This window comes from Myodes glareolus, chromosome 10 (genome assembly GCF_982192425.1).
Source record: "Myodes glareolus chromosome 10, mMyoGla1.1, whole genome shotgun sequence".
NCBI lineage: Eukaryota > Metazoa > Chordata > Mammalia > Rodentia > Cricetidae > Myodes > Myodes glareolus.
In genome coordinates, this window is record NC_142035.1 from 56,540,469 (window position 1) to 56,553,137 (window position 12,669).

The 12,669-nt window shown below is 44.0% G+C and overlaps 1 protein-coding gene across 1 annotated transcript; it reads right to left on the reverse strand.

Moving 5' to 3' along the window:
- Nucleotides 1-233: 233 nt before the first annotated feature.
- B2m (beta-2-microglobulin) lies at nucleotides 234-6,238 on the reverse strand. The gene is made up of 4 exons (XM_048459477.3): nucleotides 6,081-6,238; nucleotides 3,187-3,465; nucleotides 2,604-2,632; nucleotides 234-1,612 (listed from the first exon to the last, which is right to left on the reverse strand). The coding sequence occupies exons 1-3, from the start codon at nucleotides 6,145-6,147 to the stop codon at nucleotides 2,619-2,621; spliced, it is 360 nt and encodes a 119-aa protein (XP_048315434.1). The 5' UTR covers nucleotides 6,148-6,238; the 3' UTR covers nucleotides 234-1,612; nucleotides 2,604-2,618.
- Between the last annotated feature and the right edge of the window lie 6,431 nt (nucleotides 6,239-12,669).

Sequence of the window (12,669 nt, forward strand, 5' to 3'; positions counted from 1 at the left end):
TAACATCCTCTTCTGAACTTCCTGGGCATGCATGAAGTGTACATATGTACACTTTAATATACATATATGTACACGTATCATATACATAAAAATAAATGAATATTTCTAAATCTGAAATAATAACAATTGAATGAACAAATGAATAAGCTTACTATTAATAACTACTCCACTTTTGGGTTATGGTGACTATTAAACTAGTAATTAATTGTTATAACAAAATACTTGACACAAGCTACTTAATAAGATTTATTTAACTTATAGTTTTGAAATTTCAAAATTAAACGATTAGTACAGATTCTATGCCAGAGGTTCCTCCTTCCTCATACCAATAGCAATGGGTAAAATGCATCAGGAGTGAGCAAGTGATTACACGTTAGACCAGCAGAAGGGACAGAAGGTTTGCTGCCTTTCTAACAGTCTTTTCAGAGCTCAGAAAGACCTCCATCCTCTGGGAGCACCACAGGACCTCCCACTAGACCCCACCTCTTAAAGGGCCAGCCACAAAGGGATACGGCTAAACTGTATCAGAATGTCATAGAACTTTTGTTGTATTAGGATTCAAACTTCGTTCTAAATTGATTAGCCTTCCCACTTTGACATTAGCCCTTAGAAACTGAACTGGTAGTGTGACTTTCAGACTGAGTGTGCTGAAGGCCCAACAGAATTTCACAGGAAACCAGTAGCCACTGATGCCCCGCCCACATCCGGCAGTAAGAGCCAGTCTTCGGTTTCTGCATGCCAGTACCTGCACACCAAGGTATCTGGGCTTTCATCCTATCACGTAGCCCTGTAGAACCAGTAAAGGCTAGTCCACATTGCCAAGACAAACTTTAAGGTGTGGATTTCGCTTTAGAGCAGCACTTCTGAACTCCCTACTCCCCTCAGTTTCTTCCTGGTCCCTGTCACCAACCTCTCCTATTGGTTTGCTTTGGAGCCCTTTCTTAGTTATATTCCTCTAGACCCCAAGTTCAGGACCTGCTTCTGCGAGACCCTCTTCAGACACTCACTGGCTCTCCAGGGGATATAAAGCCACATGCACCCAGCAGACATTTAGGGTTACCTAGAAACCACTCCACGTAACACTCTAACAATGTCTAGCAAACGTCCTTTTTTTCTTCTCTCTCTTTTATTTTCGAGTAAAAATAATAAAGAGGAAGTAACCCATGGGGTTGGGGGAGAGGATGGCTAAACACAATGGCAGACTTCAGTCAGGTCTGTGTGTTTACCAAAAGGAAAACATCTCAGATTTCTTAGATTTTTAAAAACTGATTTATGTTGTGATAGACCAAGGATGAATAATTGCATCCAACTAATAAGATGTACAAAAGGTTTGATATATGATCAACTATTGTTTTCAATTATATTTACTAGCAGATTTTTTCTTTAAAATTATCAAAATGGTTTATTTCTGATCAAAATATTCATTGATGCTTTATATTTCAGATATCTAAGATGTTAGTCTTCAGTTTTTTTGGAAAACATGCAGAATTCAAAGTAAGTTGTAAAGATAATGTGTCGTTATTATTCTCCGCTGTGTGCATACATTATACAGCATATTAAAAACTGAGAAATACTTTAGAATTAAACTGGTCAAAATGAAGCATCTTCTGATCTGAAAAGAAAAAGGGAAGGGAGGGGAGAAAAGGCAGGGCAGGGAAGGGAAGGAGGAAGTTAGTAGAGCATGTGCTTTACTTGCATTACAGATCTCACCACCAAATGGGTCTAGCTTCTGTGTGCAACCATCTTCTTAAAGGAAGTGGTTCCTGACTCCACCCTTTGGTGATTGTCTGGTCAGGTATCCAACCTCTCTAATACTATCTCTCTCAAATCAATCCCCCTTTCCTAGAAATAAAATAATACAGGATTATTTTATTATTGATCTTGAGATTTTGGCCCTCAAGATCCCTGGACAGTGTGATTTATTTTCTACCACTAGACTGCATCTAACACAGACGCCTGATTTCCCCTCTCTTGTGCTCCTTCTGATACAGCTATAGTGCCTTTATGTGAAGTTACAACATTCTCTGTTCATGTCTTTCCTAGAGTGGTCTGGAATCCTCTAGAAGGTAAACCGAGTGCCTACCCAGTGAGACAGGACAGAAGGCTGACGGGTGATGCACCCACAGGACTCAGCCACCCTGCTCTTCTGGCCGAAAAGTGGGCCTCTGCCACACAAAGAAAGCAAGTGGTTCATTGTCCCAGGCCTTCTCAGCAGAAATGCCAAGGAGAAGACAAAGAACCAAATCCTTGAGGTGGTATAGCTAACTGCCAGTCGGTCTCTTTTGCCTTCAGAGGGCTAGCGATGGTGGCAGAGCCAAGCCTGCAGTTACATGCCTCCTTGCTGCCAACCCGCAGGATAAAGGAATGTAACCCCAAAGGATTTTTCTGTGGCTACTGACAAGCTGCCCTGATTAACGTCTTTCATACAGTGTGGCAGGTCTCATCTTAGAGCTGTCTTCAAGCAGCTCCTAGGAGAGCAAAGCGAACGAGTCTCTTCCTGAGGTGCTGGGAATAGAACTCAAGGCCTTATGCATGCTAGGCCTGTGCTATACCCACAACCTCCTCCCTCCCAAAGGGCCATTTCTTAAGGTCAAGAAACATACCTCCATGATGCTTGATTACATGTCTCGATCTATGAGAAAAGAAAATGGAAAGAAAAAAAAGCATTTTTACTTTTATAGTGCTAAGTACTAACAGACATCCAGAGGTGTTACAGTAAGACTGGTAGAATAAATAGATTGTTGTTGCTAGCCTTGAGGACTTGTTGACAACTACCCAGAGATCCACCCGTGTCTACAATCTTCAGTGCCACACCTAGCCAAGGTACTGGAGCAGTCCAGAATTGTAGCTGCACGAGGGCCGGGATTGCAGGCCAAGGCCTGTACCTCCCGGATGTGCTCTTTGGCACTTTGTGTGTGCCGGGCTGCCAGGAAAACTGGAGGAAGCCACAGTAAGAAGTCTAGGACAGCGGGTGCTGCTTCTGCTTCCTGCTCTCGCAGCAGTGAACTACCCAGCATGCTCCCCTGATCGCAGCAGTGAACTACCCAGCATGCTCCACTGATCAGTGCTTTGGAGGTAGTCCCCAACAATCTCAGTATGCAAATTTTTGAAATAGCAAAGCAGTTTTAGGCCGCGACTCAACACAGATAGAGCTTCCAGAAACTAAGGAAGAGCGTGAAGACTCACCCCAGTTGACGACTTTGGGTTCTTTCAGAGTGGTGTGTGTAACTCTGCAGGCATATTTGTCGTTCGCATTGGGTACGAACTCAGTGTGAGCCAGGAGATAGAAAGACCAGTCCTTGTTGAAGGACAGATCCGACAGCTCGATGTTCTCTATCTTCTTGCCATTCTTCAGCAGTTCTATTTCAATTTGGGGCGGATGAAACTGCGACACGTAGCAGTTCAGGAAGTTTGATTTCCCGTTCTCTGCCGGGTGCCTTGTGTACACTTGCACTTGTGGGGGACCTAAGGATCACAGGGAAGGACAGATGACAACTGCTGGGCCTTTCCCCTTGGAACCAACTGCATCTCAGTCTACACTGTGCCCCGTGCTACATTTGGTCATCTATTCCTCCCCCTTCCGTTTCTGCTCTGGCAGGTGATCTTACTGCTTCCCCGAAAGGCTACCTACGTAGAACTACATCATGGCTTACTACCTTTTCCTGGAAATCCTGTACAGGCCTTTGGTTTTTCCTACCTGGCTTGTAGACTGCTGGAGTTTTAAGAAGCTTCTATTGGAGGCTCTCAAGAACTGCTCATCCCTTCCTTTAATAAATCCCATGGCGCACGTACTTTCCAAATTCCACGCCTCATCCCGCACACCCTCTGCTGTGTCCACAGCACCGCACCTGTGTCCTCATCTGCTGCGCCAGTCCCTCTCACTTCCCCGGTTTTTATCGCCTTCCTTTTTGCTTATTGCCCCTCACTAGACTCCCTGGCCTGTATTGTCTGCTACAGAGCTGAAAGCTGAGCATTGCCCCTCAGGCAGCAGGATTAGGATTATCTCCTCCCTCCTTAGGTTCCTATGCCAGTCAGTCCAGGGGCCAATCCGGCCAAGACACAATCTCTCTGTTCCAGTCTAGAGTTTAAAACAAGAAAAAGCTCTGATTTCATGAACTAAAAACGAACGATATTTAAATATCTACAGAAGCTAGCAAAACTTTAAGTGGTTGAGCTGGGATGGGTAAAACTAGGTAGGGAGAAGTGAGGGCTGTGATGAAGAGGAATATGTGTGTGTGTGTGTGTGTGTGTGTGTGTGTGTGTGTGTGTGTGTATTCCATTAGAACTGAGTGGAGCAAATGGACACGGAAGTAGAACATGCATTTCTAGTCAGCGCTTTCAGATGGCTGCCCAAACTAGACATGACAACATAGGGGCATGGAAAGAAAATACTATAAACTCGTTCTAATTGTTATTTGTATGTGTGTGTGTGTGTGTGCGCGCGTGCGTGCGTGTGTGTGTGACTGTGCGTGTATGAGCACCATAGCTTTTGTGTGGATTTAAGAGTCCGTTCTCTCCACCCACTAACTGGAATCTGAGATCAAACTCAGGCGTAGTGGCAAGTGTCTCTGCCCGCCGAACCATTTCACTGACTCTTCTGTGTTTGCCCCAGCTAACTCTCTAGCTATCTTTCTGAGAAAAAGTCTTCTCTGTCACCAGACTGGCCTCAAACTCTTGCCTCAGCTGCCCCAGGACTGAGATTCCCAGCATGAGTCAGGACACCTGCCTTATAATATACACATATATTCAGAGTACATGGTCTCTAAAGGGCAGCTGTTTATCCACATAGAGAAGGCAGCAGGAAGAAGGAGGAGCCTCTGGGAACTGTGGTCAGCTGAATGTGTCTAGAAGCCCTGTCAAGAACTAGAGTTAAGGTTTCAGTGAAGCTTTAAGTAATTTTCCTGTAGTTAGAGTGAAGATAAGCCGGAAAGCTCCTTGCATTTGAGGTTTTAGTAACAAGAATAATAATTGCCACAGAGGTCAGAGGCCAGGTTCATCCGGCCTGGAAATCTCTAGGAAACAACGATCTCTTCTTGGACAGCTAAGGCAAGTGCTGGGCCAGGTTTGAACCTGGGCTCTGCCACTTTTCTACCTCTATGACTTCGTAATTTGTTTATCCTCAAGAGTCTTGGTAACTATGCTGAATTATCTTTACCCCAGCGTTCACAGCCTCCCTAACTTTGATAAACTTTCCGTTTTCAAAACTGAAAGTAGATATTCTATGTATCTTGGAAAGAACCAGGCAGTGTGCCAAAAAGGAACGCCTTTGTGAAAGACCAAAGGCCCAAGGCAGCCCAGCATGGTTAGCGGACTATGACCCAGGAAGGCCAGGAGCACTTCTAGAAACAAATGGGGCTTACAACCAAAAGGGCTTCTTTTACCCCAGATGGCATAAATCAACCTCACTTCCTAATCCCAACTGCCATTAACCCCTTGTGTGAATAAATTACTTAAAAATCTCGATGCCTCGCGTTCCCCAAACAAGGAACCATAATGTTTACATGGTAGGCGCAGTTTCAAAGTTATAAACCACGCAGCGTCCTCAGCATTACAATAAACTGTCATACCCAGCAGCCTATATGATTATTTTTAAAATTTAAAACATTAATGAGACAAGGTAAGTTAACGGTCAGAAAGCTTTGGAAACAGCAGAGCTGGGACCCACGCCCATCTCTCTAGACTTTGGCTCCGCGGGGTCCCAGGCGCCTTTAAAGTGCAAAGACAGCTGGGCGGCCACGGTCTGACTTCCCGGGTTCCCCGGGTCCCAGCCCTGGCTTCCAGGCGTTCAAGGCTCTCTATTCCGCACCTTCGGAGCAGGCCCACCCTCTCCCTGAGATCAGGGAGTCTGAGGGTTCCGGCAGGTAAAGAGCAGGAGAGAAAGTTTTCCTACCTCCAGCGCTGACTGTTCGTCAACCCAGTCGCAAACCGGCGGCATCCACACCGCTGCCTTAAAGCGGCAACAAGGAGGCGGCGGGACCCCCACCCCTTCCTCGGGAGACCCAACCCTAGCTAATTCTGTTGGGACAGAGAACTAAGGAGAAATTAAAATTAACTCCAGGAGAGAAGAAAGAGGCACTCACGCTGGATGGCATCCAAGCAAGCTAGGGAGCCAAGCATCAGAAAGACCACGACCACGGAGCGAGCCATTCTGCGCGCTGAGCTGGAGCGAATGGGTGCCGCCCGGTGCTGGGCGCGCACTCTTATAGTCCCCACAGCCGCAGCCAATCGAGACTCAGATCCGGAGGCCGTCACCAGTCTCCTAGCTAGTGACGCTGAACTAGGTTAAAGAGGGACTTTCCCATTTTCAGTTTCATGTTCTTATAAAGTCCCGTGATGCTTGGAATAGCCGGGGCTGGACCCTTCGCACCCTGCGATCGGGGTGTGCTTCTGAACTTGGTGTACGGATTTCTGGCTGATTCCGCTCCATTCGTTCTAATGCCAAAAGTACCCCAGTCAGAGAAGAGCTTAGGGCCTGAAGTTTTCATTCTTGAAAAGTAAAGCCAGACTCTTAAGAGCATTAGCTGGCAGAACTCAATCAAACCTTGGGTTTATTTATAAATCCAGCCCAGGAATTCAAATGAGGTTTCAGGATTCCCTGTCAAAGACCCTCCTGCCCTAAGGGCAGCTCGGAGAATCTCTCTTGCTTCTCCCAGGTTTCTCCTTTGAGAGTTTTGGGAGCACGTCCTCGTTGCTAAATTTAGGTAAATTTCAGTTCTGTTTGTAGGTTTGGGGGGAAGACAACGGCTTAGAGCTCTGAGTTTCCAGACCATTCTCTTGGTAGTACCGCCCTAGAACAGTGTGGTAAACTGAGTGGAAAAAGAAGTGACCTGAGTCCACGAATAAATTTTTTTTTTTCTGGATGGGGACGATAAAACTGAGAGACGTTCCCTTGGGGGTCCTGTTTTATCCGCTTGGAAGACAAAGGCAATTTTATTCAGAATGTTTATTACATCAGCTATGGACCCATCAAGGAAGTTAAACTCCTGGCCAGAAGCGCGCATGACAGAGACAAGCAGCGACCGCCTGGGTGCTGGAGACACTGCCGCCTCAAGCAGCCAAGTAGAAACAGCTTTAGTGAGCGAACAGTAGGAAGCGGAAGTGGAGCAAAGGGTCTCTGGAATTTACCGTAGCGACTTTGGGTTGGGCTTCCCCAAGGAGCACATAATTTCTGGATTTCTTTGACATGTTTTTAAAACCATTAACAATCTCTAATGTGGAGCCCGTGTCTAAACTAGAGAAAACAGAATATTCTCCACGGACCTTAATGAGGTAATAAACAGATACCCACTCCTACAGTGCCGACCCAACGCACAGTATTTTTATCCAGTAATGTTTAAAGATCATAACTATTAGTTATTTTTGCCATCCCTTTCTGTAAGTCTGAAATATAAGAATAATTGTTATGCATAAAAACATGACTTAAGATACTTTTCTTCATCTAGTTTTAAAAAACTCATTAACACATTTAAGATATGAACTAAATGTTAAATTATACTAAACACGTTAGTGTTGAATTAATTTACTAGAAGATGCTTTAGGAAGCTAGAAAACTACAGGGCTTTTTTTGGTTTCGTTTTGTTCCTAGTTTACTATATCACAGAAAATTACTACATTTAAGTTCATTGGAGATAGAGTCTTTTCTACTCACATATAAGCCCAACTTAAAAGTAGAAAGAAAGAAGTCTCAGGAGGGAAGCTGAGAGAGGTGCACACATTCCAGTCCCAGGTCCTGGAAAAGCTGAGGGAAGGATTGCTCAGGCCAGAAGTTCAAGACCAGTCTGGACTATAAGGTCTTATCTCAAACAAAGAAGAGTCAGAGGATGGAGAAGTATTTTCAGTTTTCTACATGTGGGGACTCCTACTGATGACACGTCTGGACAGTACGACTGAAAGGGAAGGAAAACTATTGTTCAAACGATGAGTGCTGGTGAGGTTGCCCTCAAGCCTGACAACCAAGTTCAATCCCTGGGACCCATCTGGGAGAGAATCAGCTCTGCAAGCTGTCCTCCGACCTCTACACACACACACACACACACACACACACACACACACACACACATTTACACATCCACACACTCAGTCAACAAATAAATAGAAAAGACAAGAACCCTGTGTGTCTAAGAGAACCGACTTTGGGAATCCATAAACATGACAATTTAATAGTATAATCTCTCTGGAGACTAATTAACTGATGGGTTTTTTTCTTGCTACATGATTGCCTAAAAGATTTTTGCAATCAATACTTCAAGATAGTAAATATTGGAAAGAATTCTTTCAGAAGAACTAGAGTTTTTATGCACTCCTGGTAGCAATGTAAACGGTGTAAGCATCTTAGAAAACAATATAACAGTTTTATTTCAAGCAAAACATTTTGGGGCTAGGGAGATGGGTCAGTGTTTAACAGCAATTGTTGCTCTTGCAGAAGATTGGGGCTCAGTTCCTAGAAACCATAGGTAACTGACAGTGCTCTGTAACCCCAGTTTTAGGGGATCCAAGGAGCATGTACATGGGACACATACACGCATGCAGATAAAATGTCCATACAAACAAAGCAAAGTAAGTCTAAATAAGTTTTTAATTAAATAGAATGGACCATTAGATCTAGTCTCTGTCCTCAGGTGTTTTCCAGAGAGAAAACAAAAGCATATGTTATACAACGACTTGTACATGAACATTCACAGCAGCTTTGTTTGAAAAAACCTGTAGACCAGCTGGGCAGTGCTGGTGCACACCCTTAATCTCAGCACCCCAAGGCAGAGGCGGGCAAATCTCTGTGATTTCAAGGTCAGCCTGGTTCACAGAGTGAGTTCCAGGACAGCCAGGGCTACAGAGAGAGGCCTTGTCTTGAAAAACTAAAATAAATAAATAAGTAAAGCTGTAAACCAGAAATAATCCAGATAACCACCAACAGATACAAATTTTGTGGTGCAGCTCTGTTGATGGAATACTACCAAGAACAGATGAGAAATCAACTAACAATACAAGAGCATGAATCAAATAATAATTCTGAAAGAAGCCAGATAGAAGGATGTACTCTGCATGAGTCTGCTTATTTAACTTACAAAGGTACAGTAGTCTGTAGTGACAGAAAGCAGGAGAGCGGTTCCCAGGGTACAGAGGGGGCCTCAGAAGAAGGAGTAAGTGTTGGCGGTGAAAACTGTTATTCAGAGTTCGATGGGGTTTTACAGACGTGCTCTTAAATCACTATTTGCCATATACTTTAATATACTTACAGTATATTACTTATTATGGTTACAAAAGGTAAACCCTGCGGCTGGGGAGATGGCCCAGTGGTTAAGAGCACCTACTGCTCTTTCAGAGCATGGGATTTACAACCCAGCACCCACTCTGTTAACTTCAAGTCCAAGAAATCTGACGCCCCACTCTGGCCTTTGTAGGCACAGGTGTACACACACACACATGTACACACACACACACACACACACACACACACACACACTAAATAAATAAATAAACGCTTAAAAGAAAGACAAACTCTGATAAGCACAGATACTTATTGCTAAATTTAAAAAAAAAAGAACAAAGTACTTGGAAAGAAAGAAAAGTAAGATATCAAAGTGAGAGACAGGAACAGGTTAAGTTCATGTGAGGGGACCTCTCTCAGCAGTTTTCTGAGACAGGTTTGTGTACACAGCAGGTCCACTAGAAACAATAGGGTGTTTTGCTGAGATCTTTCCAATGTTGTCCTCAGTCCCTTGCTAGTCAAAACATGACCTAACAGCAGCACCGACAATATCTAGGAGCACTTAGACATGCTGGCTCTTGGGTCCATCTCAGACAAACTGTAGCAAAATCCCCCTTTAACAGCATCCCAGATGACTCATACAAATACCACGAATGTGAAACTGCTGACCCAAACCATACGACTGTTCTGAAGGTGGACATTTTTATTTATAAATAAGAAAATTGAAACAGGGATAGCACATATATAGGGAGAAGAAGTTCTTCAAAATTGGGATAATTTCATGTATGTCCATTGAATTTGCTTGTTTTCATATGAACAAAATGTAGGTAGCTTCCATGTTGTTCTGTTAACAGGGGTCCTTTTGTTCAGGCAGGAATGTCATTCCCATTATCAAAGGCTAGTGGGCTAGCCTGCCAGGGTCAGAGACATATTCCTCCAAGCTCTGAGAACTAGAGATTTTGTTCTAGAGCCTGGAGTCACACATTGGAGGCTGAGAGCTCTGGGTGTCATGATGGAGCTTAAGGCTCTGGGTTTTGATTGTCGAAGGCCATGTACTCAGCACCTAATGAAACCGTTGGCTTGCAGCAGCAGCAGTCAGTGAGTCAATCAGTCAGTCAGTCAGTCCGTCCCCAGCAGGTCCCAGAAGCCCCCAGCAGCCGGTGTTAAGGTTCCTAAACCTTTGATATGGGGATCCTCAGCCTAGAACTCCTCTGGTGACCAGGACTCCCAATCCCTCATCTTCAGCAACTCAACTTTTCACCTTCTGTATCATCTGAGTTGGGGTTTTCACTGCTGTGAAGAGGCACTATAACCATGGCAACTCTTATGAAGGAAACATTTAATTGTAGTGGCTTGCTTACAGTTCAGAGGTTCAGTCCTCGTGGTGGAGAGCATGGGAGTATGCTGGCAGGCATGGTCCTGGAGAAATAGTCAAGTGTCCTTATATCTTGCAAACAAGAAGTCAATTGAGTTACTGGGCAGTATTCTGAATACATGAAACCTCAAAGCCCGCCCCCACAGTGACACATGTAGACAGACTTTTCTTTCCCACCCAACAGTTCCCAAATAACTTACATGGAAACTTAAATAAATTATAAATGTTCATCTGATAGCTCAGGTTTATTACTAACTAGCCCTTACAACTTAAATCAACTCGATTTCTTATCTAAATTCTACCACACGGCTTATGGCTTGTTAGCTCATTTTTTTTACATGTCCTGCTTCTTCTGTGTCTGGCTGGTGACTCTGTGAGTCTGCCCTTCTTCTTCCCAGTCTGTCTCTCCCGCCCAATCTCTCCTGCCCATCTATAAGCCAGTCGGCTCTTTGTTAACCAAAGGGAACAATAACATTTACAGTACAAAGACTGCTGCACAGCAGACATATTTCCTCCAGAACGTGTGGACCAGATTAAGGGTATGTATCATTCAGCCTGCTCCAACAAGACCACATATCCTCCAACTTCCTCCTAATAGCGCCACTCCCTATGAGCTTATGGTGGCCAAACACATTCAAACTACCCCATGCCTGCTTCCTCCATCCGTTGTCATCTCTGCCTGCTGCTCTCAGGAACTCTTTAGCTACATTCTCACTGTAGCTGCACCACCACTACCACTGTCTCCTCTTCACAGTTACCTGGGCTGGTTTCTTTTTTTAATTGATTTTATTGAGCTCTACATTTTTCTCTGCTCCCCTCCCTTCCTCTCTCCTCCCCTGTAATCCTCGCTCATGGTCCCCATTCTCCCAATTTACTCAGGAGATCTTGTCTTTTCCTACTTCCCGTGTAAATTAGAGACATACATTAGATGTATGTCTCTCTTAGGGTCCTCATTGTTGTCTAGGTTCTCTGGGATTGTGATTTGTAGGCTGTAGGCTGGTTTTCTTTGCTTTATGTTTAAAAACCACTTATGAGTGAGTACATGCGATAATTGTCTTTCTGGGTCTTGGTTACCTCATTCAATATGATGTTTTCTAGATCCATCCATTTGCCTGCAAATTTCAAGATGTCATTATTTTTTTTCTGCTATGTAGTACTCCATTGTGTAAATGTAACACAATTTCCTTATCCATTCTTTGGTCGAGGGGCATTTAGGTTGTTTCCAGGTTCTGGCTGAGTTAGCTTCTTGTCATCTTGACACAAGCTAGAGTTATTTGGGAAGAGGAACCTCAATTGAGAAATTGAGACACCAAATTATCTGCAAGTCTTTAAGTCTTTTTCTTGATTAATGATTGGTTGGGCTCAGCCTAGGGGCAGGGAGGTGGTGCCACCAAAGGCAGGTTTTTATATAAGAAAACAGGTTGAGCTAACCATAAAGAGCAAGCAGGTAAGGAGCATACCTCCATTCATTCTGCTTCAATTTCTGCCTTGACTCTGTTCAGTGATGCACTGTTACCTTTTCTGCCTTGACTCTGTTCAGTGATGCACTGTTACCTGGGAGAATAAGATAAAATGAGCTCCTTCCTCCCCAAGTTGCTTTTGGTCATGGTCTTTATCACAGCAACATAAAACCTAATTAAGACAATATTTCCAGCTCAACTAGCTCTGCCCACAAAAGGACTTCAAGAAAGTCAAAAAAAAAAGATGATTTAGAAGAAGCTGTATATTAAGTCTAATAATATTATAACACCAGGGAACAGCACAAAAAAAGTGTCTCCTGGCCTCCTCAAAAAGTGAACTGAACTGCCTAGTTATTTATCCAGGAGGGGTGTGACTGCAAACCAAGGATAGTGTTTATACCAATCATAGCTCAGTTTTCAGTTCCACCAATCACAGGCCTCATACAGGGACATAAACACAAGTCACGGGTCTCATACTACACCAATCATTGCCTTCTTACTGAGTTACCTAAGACTCCAGACTGAAATAAGAAAAGCTAATGTCACCTATAGCTTACTAAAGTTTCTATCACCTGATTCTTTCTGGCATAGAAGCAGCCAGGACTGGAGCAACGCCTTCTAAAACAGAC